Source organism: Mugil cephalus, chromosome 11 (assembly GCF_022458985.1).
Source record: "Mugil cephalus isolate CIBA_MC_2020 chromosome 11, CIBA_Mcephalus_1.1, whole genome shotgun sequence".
NCBI lineage: Eukaryota > Metazoa > Chordata > Actinopteri > Mugiliformes > Mugilidae > Mugil > Mugil cephalus.
In genome coordinates this window covers 22,755,030-22,776,572 of record NC_061780.1, presented here as the reverse complement: position 1 = coordinate 22,776,572, position 21,543 = coordinate 22,755,030, and the positions used below count along the sequence as shown (strand labels likewise).

General features: G+C 41.8%; 2 protein-coding genes across 3 annotated transcripts; both read right to left on the bottom strand.

Moving 5' to 3' along the window:
* Positions 1 to 404: 404 nt before the first annotated feature.
* bves (blood vessel epicardial substance) lies at positions 405 to 11,471 on the bottom strand. 2 transcript variants are annotated; one of them, XM_047599572.1, is made up of 9 exons: positions 11,313 to 11,471; positions 8,648 to 8,880; positions 6,851 to 6,975; positions 6,408 to 6,595; positions 4,742 to 4,850; positions 4,464 to 4,631; positions 4,231 to 4,372; positions 2,715 to 2,756; positions 405 to 946 (listed from the first exon to the last, which is right to left on the bottom strand). In XM_047599572.1, exons 2-8 carry the CDS (start codon positions 8,862 to 8,864, stop codon positions 2,734 to 2,736), a joined length of 972 nt encoding a protein of 323 aa, XP_047455528.1. In that variant the 5' UTR covers positions 8,865 to 8,880; positions 11,313 to 11,471; the 3' UTR covers positions 405 to 946; positions 2,715 to 2,733. The 2 variants fall into 2 exon arrangements, with proteins under 2 accessions (XP_047455528.1, XP_047455527.1); XM_047599571.1 differs by lacking the exon at positions 2,715 to 2,756.
* Positions 11,472 to 13,146: 1,675 nt separating this feature from the next.
* On the bottom strand, positions 13,147 to 20,221 carry popdc3 (popeye domain containing 3). Its single transcript, XM_047599573.1, has 3 exons — positions 19,376 to 20,221; positions 15,764 to 15,872; positions 13,147 to 14,626 (listed from the first exon to the last, which is right to left on the bottom strand). Exons 1-3 carry the CDS (start codon positions 19,879 to 19,881, stop codon positions 14,348 to 14,350), a joined length of 894 nt encoding a protein of 297 aa, XP_047455529.1. The 5' UTR covers positions 19,882 to 20,221; the 3' UTR covers positions 13,147 to 14,347.
* Positions 20,222 to 21,543: the final 1,322 nt, after the last annotated feature.

Sequence of the window (21,543 nt, the reverse complement as noted above, 5' to 3'; positions counted from 1 at the left end):
ACTGAAGTATCGAAAGTATTAATATTTTGATTTGAGAATCGATTTTACAGCATAAAGTATTGATATTTCAGTATCAGTTTTCGAGCATATATTGTAAAATATATTCTGGTCTGTTTGAGCCCCTGCTTTAGATCCAGGTTCATCTTATTACTTTTCCAGGTTTCTGTATAGAAACAGATTGAGCGTCTGCTGTTTCCACAGTTTCTTTTGGCAAGTATTCATGTTCCCATGTCTTTACTGTGGGGAACCATGTGTCAATATCACACCGTGGCCACAAGGGGGCACTGCACTCCTACAAATCACACCCTTGGCCTGAGTCTGGAGAAGCAAATCCAGCGAGGACTGGTCAAACGCCACGTTTAATGCGGTTCAACAGCAAAACCACAGTGATCAAACAACAAAAGTAACAACAACTCTCCAAATGTTTATTGAACACACAAAGTGCACTTGGTTACTGTTTCAAACTATTCAAAAAGTAACACACTGTTAAAAATAGTGACGTCACATACAGTGGTAGTGAAAGTCCTAAAGCTAACATAATACAACCAATACTGTTTGTTTTTTTACATGAAAACCAACTTTTTTTTTTTTTTTTTGCAACAAGAGAAAGTTGTGACATTTGACAGTGTAAAAAAAAAAAAAAAAACACAACAACTTTGTAACTGAGACACAGTTTATAATTGAGAAAACACAGCATTGATATTTTTTGTACCTTTATTGATATCAGCTACATCCGTGTATCAGTCACAACTTCTTAGTTATTCAGCTCCTAAATCTCCAGATCTAAATAATATGACTCTGATATGATGACACTCTGCTGGCTACACCTCCTCGGTGGAAGAGTTGGGCAAGTGGTGAGAAGGAGTAGACTCTTCAAAAACATCATCCTCCATACCTTCTTCAATAGGCTTCATTTTAACGGAGGACTTGGTGCCAGATGATAATTCTAAAAGAAAAAATAAAATAAATAAATAAAAAGATATAACAACTGAATCAATTGAATCTTTTAATACGGTCACTCAGAAGTGGAAAGAACGAACAGTCAAAACAAAAAATGTTTATCCACGTAGCAATGATTCATTATTATCCAGTGTGCGCGTCCTCACACACGGACCATACACCTACAGAGTCCAGGACGGTATGATGGATGAACAGGTACTGTGAAATTAGGGAAAGCCCGTGAGTGTTTTTCCATTATCTCTAAAAGTCACTGCATTAGAACCGTTCCGCAGAATAGAAACGGAGCCGCTCTTGTGGAATAAAAGCCTTCTCGAGGGCAATGCCGCGCTCTAATTGCTTTTAGTCTGTAGCCAGGCTACGACTGACACAAATATTTGGTTGGTCTCCTCCTAATGCGTTTGGTTTCAACAAACACGGACTGCTGAAAGAAGAAGGTGATGTTTTTTAGATAATCGTTGTCTGCCTGCCCCTGGATAAGCACAATTATTGTTTTCCCCAAAGCTGTAAACTCGCCGCCTTTTGTATAAAAGCTTTGTGAGGCACCTCTTGCAACAAGAGGCACTTGTCCCCTTGCATTTAAGCCCACACTTCTCCTAAATCAAATATTTGTGAACGTTCCCACTGACGACGTGTAAATGTGTACAGTTTACTGGGTTACTTGTAGCTTAGCTTAGCTCAGCGTTGCGCCTCCATAAAATGACTCACAAGAGACGGAACGAAAACAAAGCAGCAGACAGAGTCCTGACTTCGCCAAGCTACAAATCTCTGGGCGGCGTGTTTCCCGTAATGCAGCTCAACGCAACTCGTTTAACTTGCTGCGTACGTGGCGATATTTTACGAAAAATAAGTGCAACTTTGGCTCGTTGCTGCCATCTGCTGTTTAGTTCTGGGTCGTGTTACGTCCACAAAAGTAAGTGGGCAAAATCAAGAATTGGTGTCAATTTTATTTTAGTATAATTTTCACACTTTCTTCTTCTACTCCTTCCTTTTTCCCTTCTTCCATATCCTTTTCCTGCTCTTCCTCCTCTTCCTCCTTCCACTTCTCCTCCTCCCCATTCTTCTACTTCCTTATTTGTCATTTTCATCCTCCTCCTTCTCCCTCTTCTGCTCCTTGCACTCCTCTTTAATCATCTTCTTCTCCTCCCCCTTCTTCCTTTTCCTCCATTTCATCTACTTCTCCTCTTCCTCCTCCTCTTTTCTCTCTTTCTCCTCCTATTTCTTTACAAGTTCATCTCACAGGGCCGGACTGGTCTCTCTGGTGGGCCAGTTTTGGCCCACAGGCCCTATGTTGGACACCCTTGCTCTCCAGGATAAGTGGTAATAAATAATGGATGGATGGATGGATTATCAGACACAATAATCATCACAGTAAACACAATCTGATGCAAATATGAAGCTAAATGATTTGGTTTCATTGAGTAATCGCTACGTACCACAAATAAAGAGTAATTTTATACCCACCCTATCCAGCAAATACACAGAATAACCCCCCAAGTTTGATCAGTGTCACTAGTATGAATGAAGCAATGATGATCAGATGTTAAAAGGAATAGGAAGTGCGGGAAAGCGAGGAGCAAGCGGGTTAGCGTGACATCTTGTTAGAACAGGCAGGACACAGGACTCTGAAGGGCAAACGCTCTACAGCTAGTTTGAATGAATCTGGTTGCAGAGTAAATTGAAAGTCAGTCGGTTTGAGTTGGGGTAGAGGAAGTGGGAGGTATAGGGAGAGAGAAAAAAAAAAGAGGTGGTCTTACAGCATTGTCAGGGAATGGCTCAATCTGACGGAGTAGTCACAGCTGCAGGCGGGACAGGAGCAAGACCATCAGAAAAAACACAAATCTACCGCTAAACACATGAGCGGAGGTAAGTTAAAAAAAAAAAAAAAAAAAAAAAGGCTGCACATACAGTTTGAAGATTCTGGTTGAAGTTATAAGGATGACTTTTTTAGTCACATGACTAATCCTGTTGCATATTTATAAGTCGTGATAATTGGTGGCTCAGTTCATTTGCGAAAAAAATCGACAGTTAAGTTACACTTCAGGTTAATACTTAAGATGAAGATTTCAGATTACATCAACAATCAAACTCAACTCAACTTTCAGGGAAAATGTAATAAATATGGATTCTTGGGCTTTGTCTGTTCATTCATGTGTTTCTGTTTTTGACTTTTAAACTTCGTACTTCCTGTTTTAATTTACTGAAAAGTGACTGTTCTGTTAGTTTTGCTTCCAAAACCTGTGAAGTTCTTTGCTGTAATTTTGGTAGTTTTACTTGTGTCTCTTTTCCCTATTAGCTCTTTATGTGTATACACCGATCAGGCGTAACATTATGACCATCTTCCTAATATTGGGTAGGACTCCACTTTCATTAGAGAATGGACATGGACCTTCTGAGGTTGTCCTGTGGTGTCTGGAAACAGGATGTTGTTAGGTGGGGGACTTTTGGGTGTTATGGGTTGAGGAGAGGGGCCTCTGTGGTGGATCCTCCCACAGATACTTGATCAGTTTGGGATCAGGTGAATTTGGAGGCCAGGTCAACACCTTGTCCTGTTTTTCATGTTTTGTTTGTTTGTTTTTTAGTTACCCCTAAAGCGTTTTTGTGTGTGTGTGTCTGTGTCAGGCTGTGTAGTAACATCCACTAAGACAATAACGTGTCGGGTCCAAAAGTTTCCCAGCAAATCATTGTATTTTCACAAGAAAATGGTTTTAATGTTATGGCTGATCTGTCCGGTCTCTCGCCTGGTCCTTTGTCAGTTTGTCTGTTTATTTCTGAATGTTTTCAAGCTGCGTTTCAGAGAAATACAGCAATTTATTTTAACTCGGCTATTAAAGTGCTATTAAATGCTACAGATCGCATTGAGTTGCAGCCTGTTTTTATACAGGCTATACATATCTATACATATCTGTTTTCAGCAAGAATATAGATTTTCTTATTGCAAATGCTCAAAAGGAAATACATTAAGCTTTGCACACTTAGACACAGAAAAGCAAGTTCACCAAAGATACAATCTATGCAGAACAGTGACTGATACACACTATAACAAATCCAAACACCACCTTGACACGGAGAAGCAGCCTCCAAGCACAGTTCAAAACGACAAAATAAAAACCAAGCAGCGCTGATCTTGTGGACTTTCCTTTCCACTCACCTGACCTCAGCCCTACTGAATATTTTGTGGAGCATAAGAAGACCGATACAGCCAAATCACCGGTCCCGTGCTGTGCAAACAAGTACAATTTAAACATCTCGCAGGGAGATAAGGTCACTTACGAATCGAGGATCCGGCTGATCCTCCTCGTAGGATCTGGTTGAGGACGTCATCGGTGTCGCTGGTGCTTGCCATGCTGTTCCTCATCTGCATCATGGAGAGCTGAGAGCAGAGGCTGGGCTGACGATCCATCTTCTTCACAGCCTAGGACGACATCACGGATACCGTCACTCTGTTTCGGCTGCCGTGCAGTGCGATGTTACTGTTATTATTATAGTCTGAGAGTCCAACCTACCTTGTCGCTTAGTGTGGGATCATTCAGCGAGTACAGTTTATTGGTGATGTCTTTGCCGATGAGGTACCTGAACACCTCATTGAGGAAACTGTCTGACTCCAGGAAGTAGGTGAGCCTCTCTCTAGACCAGCACAGGAACTTACAGTTCTCCTCTGCCATGATGGTCACCTGTCAGTCAAACACAACATTTGTTTTGTTTAAGAGGAGGGAAAGGAAGGACGATTATTTCTGTTATATTTTGCGTTACAGATGTTCGTGCTGTGAGTCAGAGGTTTTACCTGGAACTTCTCTCCTCTATGCATCTCCGTGGACCTAAACTCCGGGGAGTCAATGAACGAGTTGGTATAGATGTTGTGGAGGAAATGCCCTCGGTAGGATACCTTCATCCTGTCACACAGAAATTTTACAATTCTTAAACACACAAAATGATTTGAAACTGGTTTAATCCCATAGAGCAGGGGCCGCATAGCTACAGCCCAATTTGATTTCAAGCATAGAAGCATAAAATCCTATAACTAATGACAACTTTTTCTTTTTTTTTAGTGCAGAGAAGTACATTTTGACAATTTTTACATTTAATAAATCATCCTTTTTCAAAACATTTGATCAATAATCTGAAATATTTTATGAAAAATAAGTGCAATTTCAGTGCTGTGCTGCCATCTGCTGCCTAGTTCTGGGTCTCAGTGTTGCCGTGTGCATTTAATGTCTTCTGTGTAACTGTCTTCTTCTTCTCTTTTTCCTCCTCCTTCTCATCTTCCGCATCCTCATTTATTCTTCCCCATCCTCTTGTCTACTCTTCCTGCTCTTCCTTCTTCCTGAACTAATTCTCCTCAGAGCCGTATATCAGAGAAAGTCTGGCCAACGACTGAATAGACCGTCTGAGATGCTATTGATCTATGCTGATTGGCTCTATGCTGGTCACATGTTTCGTGGGCGCCATGTTAGATACATCTAACCAATACTGACCCATAGAGAAGTAGCAATAACAGAGAATAAAGTTGGATTAAAAGTTAAACTCCACAGTTTCCCCAGTGAACAAAAACTGGATGTCAACTGCTTTCTCCCTATTATATGAGGTAAATGTCAATGTCTCTCTTTGACGTTTGTTAAGATTTTATATAGGAAAAATAAAGTCATACCATCATTAATGTGTAGCTTGACCTCAAAAACACTCAACATGCTTTACAAATCAATGAAGTTTGAAGTTAACCTAGCCTTATGCTAACCTTATGCTAGCCAGTTATCTAGACTAAAGGCTTAGAAAAATAGCATCTACCGTCGTATATACTGTGAATGTGTGTATGTAATTTATGTCCATGTAGACAGACAAATTTAACTGACACGTAACTTTGCCTCAGGTACTACTATGTTATTATGGCTAGCACGCTAATGCTACACTAAGTAACAGTAGTTACACTAGTAACACTAGTTCAGTTTTCACTATTTCTGAGTATTTATAATTTTTCTGAGTAATTTCAAACTTTTAATGGTGATGGATGAACACGGAGAAGATAAAGCTCCATGACTGATGAAGTGATTGGGCTAAAAACATTTTACAGGCTCATTTAAGTTATTTAAAGCAAGTAGACTTTTAGACAAGTAGATATTTAAGTGAGGGCATTTTACATAGTGACAGATGTTGGCAATAACATTTATAAGCCCTTTAATGGTGAAAATAAATGAATTATTTCAACATAACACATCCGCTCCCATAGAGTTACACTGTAGAATCTTCCCTCCAATGTAGCAAACATGGCGCCCATGATTTGAGTTGACCAGACTCTCTAATATATGACTCTGAGTCTCCTTCTCCTCATCCTCTTCCTCTGCTTTCTGTTCCTTCTCCTCCTCTTTCCTCATCATCTTCCTCACCCTCATCCGCTTCAGAAGGTGAACCACATCAAGCAATAACATCACCAGAGTTCAACAAACAGCACATACTTTCCTTTGAGCAGGATGCTGAGGCGTTCGTCCACGGAGGTCTTCTCCTCTGCAGCGTAGGCCTGGCCTTTCTTCAGGGTCTGGATGGTGCAGAACTGTCCCGTGAGCCTCTGAAACAAAGCCTCCCGCACGTGAAGGGGCTCAAACATCCGCTTGTAGACGGACCGCAGCTCCCTGTCAATCTTGATCTGAATAAAGCACAGCCACAGCCTTAATGCAACCTTCTATGAAAACTGAGAACAAAAATAACACTCTACTTGTCCTGGATCCACTGATGACACCTTATGTATGAGTAGTTTTAAAAAAAGGGACCAAACCCGGGACAGTGATGGAAAACAACACACTAAAAATACACACCAATGCCTAGAACACATAGACACATGGATGGCCTGAATATCAAATGTACAATGGTAGAATGTGAATGAGGGCAACGCAAAACTCACCGGTCTGCGCTTGTACAGGAGGAAGAACAAGTGCATGAAGTTGACCACCAGGAATACCACGTTCCAAACCATCACATCCAGGTTGCACCGGTACAGAGTGGCCCAAGCAATGAAGAGACCACATCCTGTTCAAAGACACAGAATACGGTGGATTACGTTTAAAACCTCACTCTTCTTCAAAGTGCAATGCTTCCATCAGGTTTACACTCACTAGCCAATCACATGGCTGCAATTTAATGCATTTCTGCATTTCTGAACTTTTTGAAGTTCAAACCGAGCATCAGAAAGAGGAAGAGGGATTTAAGTGACTTTTAACGTGGTTGGTTGTTGGTGCCAGACGGGCTGGTCTGAGTATTTCAGAAACTGACGATCTACTGGGATTTTCACGCACCAATATCTCTAGGGTTTACAGAGAATGGGATGAAAAAGAGAAGTGAGCAGCAGTTGTGTGCCTTATGCCTTGCCTTGTTGATGTGAGAGGTCAGAGGAGAATGGGCAGACTGGTTGGAGATGATAGAAAGGCAACAGTAACTCAAATAACCAGTGGTTACAACCAAGGAATGCAGAATACCATCTCTGAACGCACAACACGTGGAACCTTGAAGAAAGAAGATGGGCTACAGCAGTAGCTAATATCATCTCAATCTGGTTTCTTGAACATGACAATGAGTTCACTGTGCTCCAATGACCTCCACAGTCACCAGATCTCAATGCAGTAGAGGAACCTTTGGGATGTGGTGGAATGGGAGATTCACATCATAGATGTGCAGCCGACAAAACTGCAGCAACCGTGTGATGCTGTCATGTCAACATGGACCAAACTCTCTGAGGAATGTTTCCAACACCTTGTTGAAAGTATGACACGAAGAATTAAGGCAGTTCTGAAGGCAAAAGGGGATCCGACCTTTTATTAGCAGGGTGTACCTCATAAAGTGGCCAGTGAGTGCATTACAGTCTCTTTAGTGATTTATTTAGTTGTGTTATTGCATCCAGAATGAAACTTTTGCCAAATTTAACTTTTCTCCAGTTTATTGAGCTGTAGCGGTGACCAGAAGGAAGCACTACGAATAATGGATTAACATACTTTATATGCTCCGTGTATCCTTCATACAGATATATGTATGAATTAATCTGCTGCTCTCTTCACCTCCCCCTTCTCTCTTCTGTCCCACATCACTCTTTCATTTCTGGCCTCGAGCAGACGGGTCGTCCCCATATGAGCCGGGGTTCTTCCTGTTACAAGGCTCTGGGAACTGAACTGAACTGACCTATGGCCTGTGTAGTCTTCGACAGTAAAACCACCACCGAGCTGTGTCTCAGTTAACATTAACAGCTGGAGCTCTCTCAGTAAACCTTTCCTGTTTCCTCTGTCTGTTTCTTTTTCTCCGCGCAGACCTCTGAGGCTATAGCTTGGCCTGTGCCAAAGGGCAATATAACTGAGTCAAAATCACAACCATATTTCCCATAATTCCTGCAGCTTCCTGTCTCCACGCTCCTTCCAAGTCGAAGATAAACATGTTCGAAGGGCCATTTCCCCATCCCCCATTCTCTCCTGCTTTTATCTGTCAAAGCCTTTTAGGGCTTTGGCAGCGGCGTCAATGAGATCCCTCTTTGAGAAGAATGGCTCTAAAAACATCTGTCAAATCTTCACTAAACTAAACAAAATCCTCAACAAACATGTGGTAAATTTACAAGTGCCGAATAAAGATCTGGAGGATAAGATAACTCGTGTTTTCCCCAAAAATGGCCACTTCATTATTATCAGAGGAATTCTATCAGCGGGGAGGGTGGACTGACCTGTCATCAGGAAGAGGCGCAGCAGGATCATGTGCAGACCCAGGGTGGTGGGGATGACCAGGCCCAGCAGCAGGGACAGGTTGCCCATATGAAAGAGCAGGTGGTGGGCCTGCTCCCACTCCTGGCACGCCGTGACATTGGCTTCTGCGAAAGGAGTGGACGAGTGGACCGGAGGCAGCGTTGTGAGGAGGAGGGGCAGCTCTGGGGTAGAAGACATCCTGCCAAAAGGTAACCTTGAGGACCAGGGTGGAAGGTTGGAGAAAAGTGTCGGAGAATGAATCGGGCTAACGTACAACATGTCTTTGACGGCACTGTGTGTTTGGAAAACTAAACTGGATAACTGGAGATCTTGTTATTTTAACAACTTTTTGGGCAAATTATTCCAGAGGGTTAAAAGCTCTTTGGTTGATTAGATATTTTTTATACATTTTTTTTTAAAATTTCCCCCACAAATTTAAATTTCTTTAAATACACATTAACATGAATCCAACATGTTTTAGTACAGGAAATAAAAAAAAAAAAAAAATGAATATTTGAACCTGTGTATTATTTGAATAGCTTAATATTGAAAGCAGAATAATAATGATGTATGTATGTATGATCTGGGAGAGAACAGAGGGTCTCAGTAAACAACAGATAAGTGAGCAAATGAGTGGCTGTGGCTAAGAAGGAAACATGCTAGCTGGGGAGCATGCTAAAGTTAAGGCTAGCAGATTGGTTTTAGTAGTTAGCAGTAGGGCTAAACTAATCTCTCGGGTGAAAGTCACGTGGTTGTGTGGTGGCTGCATGGAGGGGGGGCGACTCCAGGACACTGGAACTCACTGTTAATCCTTCTTGAGGTGTCTTAACGAAACATTGTTAAAGGGAGGTGCCTACTTGAAAACCCCAAATCTGAATGATGTGCCATGTACCTCTCTACTGCTGTTGGCTAGGCTAGTTAGCCTGTGTCTTCTTGTTGGTAGCTGACGGCTAGCCTGCTGGTCAATCTTTATTCATTCATTTTTTTGGAATGGACTTCCAAATGTGTTTGGCCCCAGATCTTGGCACGAGGGATTGTAATATTTTATCCTGTGTAATAATTAATGATAAATTTCACTAGGCCAAGTTTAATATAGAACAGGTATTATAGAAAGATAGGGGGTCCCCACTTAATTTCTCCATCGGTTTGGGGGTCCTTGGCCTGAAAAACGTTGGAGACCTCTGCACTAGGCTTTAAAGTCAAATTACATAATAAACATATTTGTTTTGTTCACAGGTAAAACCTTTAAGACAAAAAGATGTATGGCTTAATTTCAATTTGCTTAATGGACTTTTTTTTATTTTGATATTACTACTGTCTGGTAGTTCATTTTTGTCCTTTGTGGAGGACACGAGTGTCCTTTGTATATTTAAAAATGATATACACTACAGAGTTAAAGCCTGTTCCTGGTCTTTTCAGTAGTATATCATTGGTTGGAGTAAGTCATGTCCAACAGCTTTGAATTTTCAGCAAGCAAGAGAGTTATATAGATTATAAACCGTATATTTATGATGGTACAAAATGGTTTTAGTCTAAACTTCAAAGAAGATTTATTCATATGCACATATAACATTTTAACCGTAGAGCAGTTAACTGTAAACTCCAAGGTGGTGGACATTGGGACTTTCTGTTTCTGCTTTTATTTAAAAATCTATCGTATCACAGGAGATGATATGACAAAAACGGAGAAAGTGTTAGTCAGAAATGCAGACGGTACTTGGAAGTTTGATTAAAAACTGGATTGAGATTTGGGTCACACCCCTGGTGACCCAGTTTGGTTGAGGAGAGAACAAGTAAGATTGTTAATGTGATGCCATTGTGTTTACTCTCAACTGGACGGAACAGAATTGAATCTTCAGTGTAAAAGTAGAGAGAGGAAAGTCTTGCTTTTCATATAAATTCATGAATTATTAAACAGAGTAATGCACAAATTAGTAAGGAGCAATAACAGATCAGTTCAGACAAGGACACAAAGAACGTGAAGCTATCAAAGCCCTGCTGTCCACTACGGAAGACATAACACAAATACGTAATCTAAAATGTTTTGGGGGAAAATAAATTTTTGCTACATGACACTTAATAGACTCAGCTTATGTTTTAATTCCGCTGGGTCTCAGGAGGCTACTGACACGGAAATCTGCGAGGAACTGCAAAAATCTGTGCATGTCCAGTGTTTTCTGCAGGTCAATGCAACAGGCTTTGCTTGCGAAGAAGGTTGTGTGGCTGGTAAGCTCACAAAGAGTACAAGAACTGTTTGGAGTCCATTTTTATCATAGATATTTATTTTAGACACAAGAGTCAAGATTCTTTATTGCCATATATTGAGTAACAACACATCCTCATCCCAGTAACACCACACCAGATATGTCCCCTTCATCAACATTTGGCTGCACACACCCTGATCAAATATAAACGTATGTGCTCCCAGAATAATATTCACACTTTTGCGTATAAATGGCGCAGGGATCTCCTCCTGTAACAAAACCAGTCGCTGCGTTTCCAGTCGCTGTAAGCACGGGGAGGGCTCACATGTAAAAATAGATGTGGAGAGTGGGGGACACACGGACGCGCACCAACACAGATATTTATCACGGCCGCAACTTTCTAACTGCCAGTGAAAGTGGAGGGAAACGCTTCTTTACTCACCGATCGCGCAGGAGCCGGAATGAAGAGCAGCGGGGCTGATGTGCTGTGGCTTCTTTGAAAGACTCCGGTGGTGCTGCTGGTGTCCGACTCTCTGAGTGGGGTCTGCACAATGTGCGTCGCACATTCCACACAGCTGACAGGGAGAGAGACTAAAATGGGCAAAAGGCGAAAGTTTTGCCCAGGAGATCCGACAGGGGGAGACAGATCCCAGGTTAACCCATAAATCATCTGACTATGTAATGTATGGAGACACACAGATCCCACCAGTGTCTGCACGACTAGTCTGTGGTTCTCAGTGGGGAGAGAAACTGATGCTTTTCATATTACTTTCACGTACTTCAAATCTGATCCTCCTCTTCTCAGCTTCTGTTGCTAAATTTGCTGATGTGGCACCTGTACAGAATAGAACAGCCCACCTTTAAAAAGGGAGGGGAAAAAGCGTGATCTAGCCTCTCTACTCTGACATACAGTCTATTTTAGGATCCAAATAAAAATGTTATTACTATTTCAATAGTAAGGCGCCACCTTACTTGCCAGAGCACTGAGGTCAATAAACCAATTGTTGTTGGACTTTCCTTGCCTGTCGATCCAGGCTCAAAGAGGCCACGGAGCATTTTCAGTGGATGTCCCCAAATTATGGAAGAGCCTACGATTTAATGTTAAAGCTGCTTAGACCTCAGGCTATTTTGAAGGTGACATTGGATGCCCCTTTCTCCCAGTTGATATGTTTTTTTTTTTCATGACTTGATGGAATCTCTGCTACATGGTTTGGTTAAAATTTCTCAGTGATCTTTTTAAACATTCACCATCAAGTCAAAAACAGCCCTTTTCACATGGAACCATTTTAGCACTGAATAAGCTCAGCAGTAAAGATTTGAACAAGACGCTTCTTAATGCTGCTTTGAGCCACTGTTGGCTAGCCCAACAGGTAGCGTCATTGCTGCCTGTGTCCAGGGGAAGGAGGGTGTGGTCAGAAGCTGTGTAGGGACAGGACAAATTATATTTAGAGCAATTTATCTAACAACGAATGAGTCAAATCTGAAACGTTTCTCAGAACAGAAAAGTGAGAATTGCATATGATGTCCACTTTAAATAGCTGCTGAAGACCCATTTTTATCTAGCTAGGCTTTTATTGTATATTTGATGTTGTTTTATTGCTTATTTTAACACATATTTAATGTTTGTATCTTAATGGTTAATGGTGATTTTATCTTTGCATTTTGTTTTTATTATTATTCCACCACCATGTTACTGGATGGGGCTTGCACCAACACTAAAATACAAGGCTGGTTTCTGTCATTTAAGGTAGTTAATATGATGTTGTTGCACGTCCGAGTGTCAACTTTTTGGATAAGTTTCATTTTAGGTACTTATTTGATGCTATAGAAACATAACGTGACATAATGGCGACTACCAGTCGCCACAACAACCACTCTGTAAAGAAGTCTAGAAGGATGGTGATTTAAACAAGTGCAGCATACAATCCAACATTTCTTTGTGACTGGTAGAGGTACAAGAGACCGTAGTATTAATTAAACGAAAACGCTAGTGAGTCTGGAGGAAGTGTAGTTTGGTCATCGATGCTGTGGCTCCACTCTCGGGCCATAATGATCAGACTCTGGCTCCAATGTCCAAGATGGCGCCGCCCATATCCCGGGAAAATAGCATCAGTTTGGCCAATGCAAAGAAGTGAGTACACATTGTCCATATTTATATACAGTCTATGGCCTATATGTCCATGATAACTGAGCCCATGTAAGTCTGTGACATGATGGTGAAATTACCAAAAAAAGGAAGGAATCCAACTTATTTACTTTGTTCTTGACAAACAACATTTACACAAAAAAATAAAGCATAATTTATTTCGACAATACAGTACACACCATAGTTACATCCACACGAAAACATTTTGATATAATTGCACAAACTCTGTTTTCACTAACAAAGGGTTGTCTGTCAAAACACTTAGAAGCTGCTATTTCTCTACACCCTCATATATCCTTTTTTCAATGAATCCTGTCTTTTTAAAATAGTTTTTGTGTGTGTTTTTGTTTTAACCATCTTTATAACATCTGTTTCTGCCTTAACGTGCAAAGATTGTGAAATGTGATGCCAAAGTGACTTTTACCAGTTTGAAAAGTCACTAATTTTCCTCCCGTCTCTTTATATATGTTGTATTCACATAGGATCAGGAGCGGGCAGAATAAATGCAGATCACCTCTGAGAGCTCGCAATGTGTCACGTCATCATTTATCCAACACAACGCAGAAGATAACCAGTTACATTTGCACACTACATTGTTGGTGACAACAGCTAATCCCATACATCATACATAAGATTAAGACACTGGAAGCTGCCAATTGATTTGGCTTATTCGTTACGCAGGCTACTACACAGTGCATTCAGAGAAGGAGCTGGTTTTAGTTTAGGAAGCATGAATTAATGCTAAAACTAGAGTTACTTATTGGTATAATGGCTTCTCTTTAGGCTCAGTTTAACTACACAGTCTTAGATTACATTCATTTACATTTCCTGACTTTACCTCGCCTTAAACTTTACTCTAAAATCCACTTTAAAATATAATTTAGATTTTGGGGACTTGCTTTTTGAGGCCTACAGGAATCCAGGTCCCTCACAACATAACTGCTTCAACTTTCCCCTACCGTGTTGCAACTAGTAACCATGCACACACACATTTACACACACACTTCTGCAATCTCTGCTGAGCTATATTTACTACATCTCTGGTGTGTTAGTGATTTTAATCAGAGACAAACTGTTCTATTTCTGTTTCACTCTTGTGTGGCCAAATAATATTTAAACGGATGGTTGTTGAGAAGAAAAGACTGCCTGTCTGAGTAGTGGAGGTGTGATTTAATTAAGCTCGGCCTCTGTTTAAACTCAAACCACAGACGGTCTACCCCAGAGCATGGTCCAACCTAATGCTCCTCTTCGCCACGGCTAAACGTGAGTCAGCTCCACATGTTTAGAGACCGAGTGTGTGTGTGTTATGTGTGTGTGTGTGTGAGTAATGTTCAGGCAGCTCTTCCACCCTGCACTGGCACTTGCAGGAGACCATCTGCCTTTTCTAATTCGGTCCCTGACACGTGACAGTAACTTGGTAAGCGGAGATCGTAGCGGTGCCCGGACTTGTCAAACGCCTTGTCGTTCAGCGAGTACAGCTTTTCTGCGATGTCATTGCGCACAACCAGGGCGAAGATCTTGGCAATGTAGCGATGTTTAGCGAAGAGCAGGTAGAGTTTCTTCCTCCTCCACGCCACGTATCGGCAACGGTTATCGGCACGCAGGGTCACCTTTGGAGAATAAAACAGAAAACAAGTTACAGCTGAGACAAATATTCCTGTTAAGATGAGACACTGAGTAATATTAATAGTTTACTAGGACTGGGCGGTACGCCGGTTCATACCGAATACTGGTATTGTTTCCGTTATGATATGAATTTTTAATATACCGGCGTGTATTTGACACACTGCTTCAGACTGGACCATTTTCAATGTTGCGGTTCTAAACACACATGGTGCAGCTGCGTCACTGCGAGGCGTGGTGGAGATGGAAAAGTCTGAAAAATGAAGCTGCAGAACGAGAAGGCTTGTGCCAAAAAAGGTGCCATGTCGGTTTTTTTTTTTTTTAGGGTGACCAGATGATTTCTAGGTCCAGTCCTAAAACTGTCCCTTGAAACTGTCCCCAATTTTAGCTTTTTATCAATGAGAAAGACTACAATTCTGCTTGGAAAAGGCTGGATTCTGTCCCTGATAGAAAGTGATCGCTACACAAGAGAAATCTGTTCCTTGAGGGGTCTCACCGCTCTGCTTTCTGCTTCTTGGTGTTTTATTGCAGTAATCTATAATCTGCAACATCTTGCGGGATCTTTGAAAAATGGTTTCCGCTTAGTCTGTCCCAGACTATTCACTACACGGAGAAGGCTTCATATAAATACTGCATTTTATTTTTAACCCGGAAACACTATCACCTCTTTCAACACGCTGTGGAATACTATTAAATGGTATTGATGGTGCTGAGTTGATGCCTGTTTTTATACAGGCTATACATGTCTGCAGCTCACAGTATGCAGCACATGATGTACTCAGGTCAAGAATATAGATTTAATTGCTGCAGAGCATTAATTTCTACTGTGTTTTTATTAGTGACGTCACCAGAAACTAGTCGACTTGACTTTCATCACATAACAGTCGACTTTAAAACAATCTCTGAAGGGATGACAAAACCTGCCGCTCTGCATAAGGTCTCTACTTGTTGCATTCACACCATAAACACAGTAACTGTTGTGAGGATCCATTCACTGTGGCTTTGTGTGAGCCTTATACTGAACTTCTACTGAACACTGGGCAGAAAAAGTTTAAAATCTGCTGACAGTGTGTGAATAGACAGACAACTGTTTGTAGCACATGCAAAAGAAGTAAAAACTGAACCTGGAATACGCCCTCCTCCGACGGCCTGAGAGAATCCCATTCAGGTGAATCGAGAAACTGGAAAGGGTAGATGTAATGCAGGAACTCTCCGTTAACTGTCACACGGATTCTGTAAGAAGAATGGAGGGAAATTTGAAGTTAGGTTATCAGTTTCACAACAGGATACAGCATAAAGGCAAGGACCCACGGTTTTCTGGTCCACAGACATCCTACAGGTTTTGGGTGACGTAAATAAGCCTTTTGACGTCTCATCCTGTTCAGTAAGTATCAGTTGATGTGCTAATGTCATGAGAAACTGCAGTAAAATTTAAGCAAACAAAACTGTGTTTTGAGAAGAAAATCAACAGATATCATCTCAGTTGCTTGATCCTAGCAGAATTTTTAAAAAAGAGTTGACAGTGCCATTCAATAACATCTTATTGTAAGTCACGTGAGCATGCAATGTTCAGGGCTGTGAATATTGTACACAAATAATACCAAATTATTCAGATTAGGCAAACTTTGCATGCAAATAAACATAATTTGAGGTGCATTAGAAGGTCGTGCAAACAGGTGCTGAAGCAAAACAATCGATCGCCAACTGCGTCTGTTGCAGAACCACAAACGTAATGAGTCGTTATGTTCGTCTGTCTGTCTCCTTCATTAAAGGCTCACGTGTTATTGTTTCTTCATCTGTGCCCTGACGCACATTCTTTTAGAGACCTGCAAAACAACCAGATTACAGCTCAAACCCTTGAGCTAACGCAGAGTAATGTTTGCAGCAGCGAAAAGGAAGATCTCCAAGAATTAAGTCTCGACCGGGCAGCTTTGTACACATCAACACGATCACGTGGCTTATCGGGATCAATTAGGGAACAGTCACAAGGACTAAATATATTAAAATGCTCTCTTTACTAATGAACAGACTGAGACAAAAAAACAACTTATGCAAGGTCTGCTCAGACAACTGTCAGTCGATGAAGTCGGCGTTTACACCCTGTTCAAATGTGGTCTGAGCAATCGGATCTCAAATGCTTATCTTGGGTGTGTTCACACCGGTACTTTTAGCTGCTTACTCGCAATCAGATCACAAGTCAAAATAAAGGCCCCAGATGCTGCCCAGCAACTGCTGCAACACGTCAGGTTAGAATACAATGAGGAGATGTCCTCTCTTAATGATGGTTTAAGAACATATGCAAACATCCGCTCGTCTTTGCATTAAGCTGGCTTCCAGATTGGGTCTTTCCCCCCTTAATTCTTAAGGGGTCATAAAACGGTGGGAAAATGTCGATGCCAGAACCCCTGAATGAGAGGTAGAGGGCGATGGAGTCAGGTGACAGGCAGGCAGGAATGAGGGTCCAGAAATAGCTGCTAGTAAATATCAGAGATGGAAAGAAGAGGCTGGGAGACCTGGGGAGGCATGAGGTCAATCACTGGTTACAATCCCAGCAGGGAAGACCAGAGATGACCCTTTTTCTTACTCGGTACTTCAGCAACTGTGGCACTATGTTCTAGATCAGGGGTACCCAATTACCATCTGACCTGTTGCTCATGCGGAAATTCTTTCTCTGCGTTTGACCCATCAATTAGCTCACAGTGGTGTGTACACTTGGAACAGTGGACTATACCACAGGTATGTAACACATGTACATATATATGATATATTTAAGGGTACCAAATGACCTCCTTTACTCTGCCGGTGCTGGCAACTGCTCCATCTTAATTTTATTTAGACCTCAGCGCAGCCTTTGACACTGTTGACCACAAAATTCTCCTCCATCGCCTGACACACTTGATTGGTTCTGCTCCTACATCTTAAACAGATAATTCACTGTTTCAATGGTAGCTCTTCCTCCATACCTGCAAATATTAACATGTGGGATTCCTCAGGGCTCAGTTTTAGGTCCACTTCTCTTTAGTTTGCACATGCTCCCGCTAGGAAAAATGACCCAAAAACACAACATCTCCTTTTTCAACCTTCTTCTTTTTTGATGACATCAACGACAGGTTGGTTCAAAACTTCATTCAGATAAATGAGGACAAGACACATCATACTACTGTCACCACCCAGAACCTCGATCACCTTTCTTCCTTTATCACACCATATGCGAAGAACCTCAGTGTCTTATTTGACAATAACTTAAGTTTCAACAGGCAGATAAATTCTGGTGTCAGGTCCAGTTGCCTCGATCTCAGAAACATTTCAAAAATCAGGCACTTCCTATCACCCTCTGATTGAGAAACAGTTAATCATGCATTCATATCATCCAGGCTGGACTACTGCAACTCCCTCTACTCAGGGATTACCCAGAACAGCATGCCCCATCTCCAACTAGTCCAACAAGCTAACAAGGTCAACACTGGACTGCCTGCTCATTTCAGGATACACTTCAAAATTGTTTATAAATTCCTCCACGGTCTCACCCCTTCATATACCTCTGAGCTTCTCCGGCCTTACACCACCCCCAGAACCCTCAGATCCTCAGACCGTGGTATGTTGGCTGTGTCAGCTTCTGGCAGGATGTTCCTTGGCTCTGGAACATCCCGCCTGAAGCTGTTAGGAGCTCTGACTCTGTCGAGGCTTTTAAGAAGCACCTTAAGACTCATCTTTATTCCTTTGCTTTCAGTGGCATTTGATCTGTTTTTATTTTCTCATCTGGTCACCATGGGTGTTAATAGCTTTTCATTTGTTGACACAGTGATGTTGATCTGTACTTTACATGTTTATATGACATGTTGAATGTGAAGCACTTTGGTGCAAATGCCCAATGCTATATAAATGAAATAAACTTAATATATATTTCCTAGTTTTTACATTCTTTTATACTCTTATTTTTATTATTCTTATAAGGGAAGTGTACTGAATTGTTCACTGATCAAGTATCTGTGGGATGATCCACAGAGGCCCTTCCCCTCAACCCACTAACAACATCCTGTTTCCAGAAACCCTCATAAGGCCCATGTCCATTCTCCGATGAGTCACAACTGTTTTGGAGGCACAAGGGAGATCTACACCATAATAAGAAGGTGGCCATAACGCTATGCGTAATTGGTGTACTAGTTTTAAAAAATTAGTATTGCCAGATTCTAATTATAATAATTATAATAATATTCTAATTTAAAAACGTGTTTTCTTGTTATTTTAAGCTCTCATTTTTTGCAGTGTGTATACAGAATGTCGTGTTTATCAATCTGCATGGACAAAACCAATAATATACATGTATAAAAATGCATCAGCAAACGAATGAGGCCGGGAGTGAAAGAAAAACATAATCTGAACACTGACATTTTTTAGTTTCCTCTGGATTATATCGCTCATTGTATTAGAGTTTGCTGGTGTTTAAATTCCAGCAACTTGTGGCTATTTTAACACGTGTTTACTGTAAAGTTAACTGAAGTGTTAGATTCTATATTTAACAAAAATAACACTGTAATTTACACACTGTTCCACGTGTTTTTTCTTGTTGCACTTTTGGGATTTTGCAGCGCACCCTTACTTTAAAACCTTCTTTCAGACCTGAGACTGAGACTATATCAATATTGGATATATAACAGACTGTCTGGATCGGCCATGCTGCGTTAAATTTTAATTTACTAAATGTAACTGATCTCCAGACACCGCCATGCAGTCACCTGCCAGACAAGAGCACCGACAGCTTGTCAATCGCGGTTTTCCCTTCAATGGCGAAGCAGTGATCCTTCTCTATGGTGTGGACTTCTCCGTCGCTGCTCTCCACTATCATCCCAAAATGTGTGAGCGACACCCCGAGTTTTTTAAACAGGGTGTTGTAAAGCTCCTGGAAGTCCTTGTCGAAGGAGACGCTCCTCAGCCTGTAGGCGACGTGCAGCGCTTGTCCCAAACTCACCGCGAAGAGCGCAAAACTCCACAGGAAAGAGTCCGTGGTGCAGGGGTCGGTCCAAGCCCAGAGGCTGGTGCAGAAGAAGCCCAGGGTGAGGAAGGTGAACAGGTAGAGGAGCCCGTAGAAGCCGCTGCCGCCCATGAAGCCGAGGAAGAGGAGGATGTGCGCGAGGTGGAACACGGAGCCCTCGGCGCCCTCCCTCCAGTCCGTGCAGAGCGGGTGCGTCGGAGCCACCGACTCCACCGTAAAGTTCATGGCTTCGAAGTCCGGGGGCTCCATGTCGACAAGAGGCGCAGGAAACTACCAGAGCATTTCACCCGGAGTCAAGTCGAGAGCGACGGGAGACGCCGAGGAGACGGGACGAAACCCGAGGCTGGACCACGCCAAGTCAGACCACAGACTGAGACCTCACTGCGATCCGCGCACACGGCACCTGGAACAGTCTGAAACTGTGGAAAAAACGCACGACACGAGTTTTTCTAATTTATAAGATTAAGATTAACCAACCCAACAAAGAAAGTTTCCTTTTTATAAATCGGTGATATATTAAGAGGGCAGTCGGACTGGCTGCTAGGGCGCAATTAAATCAAATAGTCTATTTATAGGCCATAGAATCAGGGTTCAACTGGCCGCCACCGGAGTTCATCTGGGGGTTGAAGTTGCAAACGTGGCGAGGAGGGGTCATTGAGGAGATGAGAAGCTGCAAGGAGGAGAAGGAGGATGAGGAAACGATGGGAAGAGGGAAGGAAGGAAGAAGAGGGAAGAGAAGGACGAGGAGAAAGAGACGGGGAGGGAGGAGTGAAAACTGGAGAAGGGGAAGGAGGAAGATAAAGATGAGAAAGAGGATAGGGAAGGAGGAAGAGTAGGAAAGAGAGCGGGAAGAAAGGAGAAAAGAAAAAGAGGAGGAAGATGAGAAGGGATGAAGAAGAAGAACAGGAAGGAGGAAAAGGAAAAGAAGAGAAGGGGGAAGACAAAAATGAGAAAGAAGGAGGGAAAAGAAAGGCAAAAGATGAGAAGAGGGTGGAGACAAACACATCTTTAAGAAATTAACTTTTTAATTGTTCCAGTTTTTACTTGAACTTGTTGATGTTGGATGCTTCTCATTGTCCGTAGTCACAACCTTTATCAAACTAAGTCAGAAATGCTCATTTGTGACACGACCCTCTGAATAAAACATCTTTATTTTTAGTTATATCAAATGATAAATGTGATGTATCGTGGTAAATATACCAAAGACATAATAACAGAGACAGTGGCAGAGCACTAGTGAACCTATTAGTCATTAATCAGAGCTTTTGAGACATGTTTGTGGACCAGAATAGTAACAGTCCTCCCTACCTGGTGGAGGTGACTTTGACTATCAGCCAGAGGACGAGACTATAGCTGATTTATCTGGGACAGCGGAGACGGACACAGAGCCCCCGGGTGCATTACACCTCACATCGGGCGCCAAAAAAATAAAAAATAAAAAAAACTCTCACAGAGTGTGGCCTGATTTTTCAGATCAGGGGTTAATGACAGTGGAAAAGAGGCAGGGCTCAGGAGATGATGGGCTATTTTAAAGCAGACTGAAAGAACGTGGCAGAAAAGAACTGTCTGTGAATACATGTTTGATAAACACGCAGAGCGACACTTTATCTCCATACATTTTACCAGACATTAGTTATTTTTAGAGCTGTGGTGCAGTATTTATGTGCATTTAACCAGAGCCAAGTGGGTCGGACCAGTAACATAGTAACATAATAACCTCTAATCAGTTATAAAATTTCCCTTTGTTTTAGTCCAAATTAACATTTAATTCGTTTTTAATAATTTTACAAAACATTTTATAAATGAAATGTTTTAAGAATGATCAGTGTAATTTCGACTCATTGCTGCCACCTGCTGTTCAGTTCTGGGTCTCAGTGTCGTCTCGTGTCCACAGATCTTAGAGGACAAATT

Coding starts and splice junctions, on each gene's coding strand:
- bves (XM_047599571.1), bottom strand. CDS start 8,864: ATGTCTTCTACCCCAGAGCTGCCCCTCCTCCTCACAACGCTGCCTCCG. Junction 6,596..6,850: donor TCCTGTACAAGCGCAGACCG/GTGAGTTTTGCG, acceptor TGCTTTATTCAG/ATCAAGATTGACAGGGAGCT. Junction 4,851..6,407: donor AGCATCCTGCTCAAAGGAAA/GTATGTGCTGTT, acceptor TCTGTGTGACAG/GATGAAGGTATCCTACCGAG.
- popdc3 (XM_047599573.1), bottom strand. CDS start 19,881: ATGGAGCCCCCGGACTTCGAAGCCATGAACTTTACGGTGGAGTCGGTG. Junction 15,873..19,375: donor TCGGTGCTCTTGTCTGGCAG/GTGACTGCATGG, acceptor TTCTTCTTACAG/AATCCGTGTGACAGTTAACG. Junction 14,627..15,763: donor CGGAGGAGGGCGTATTCCAG/GTTCAGTTTTTA, acceptor TATTCTCCAAAG/GTGACCCTGCGTGCCGATAA.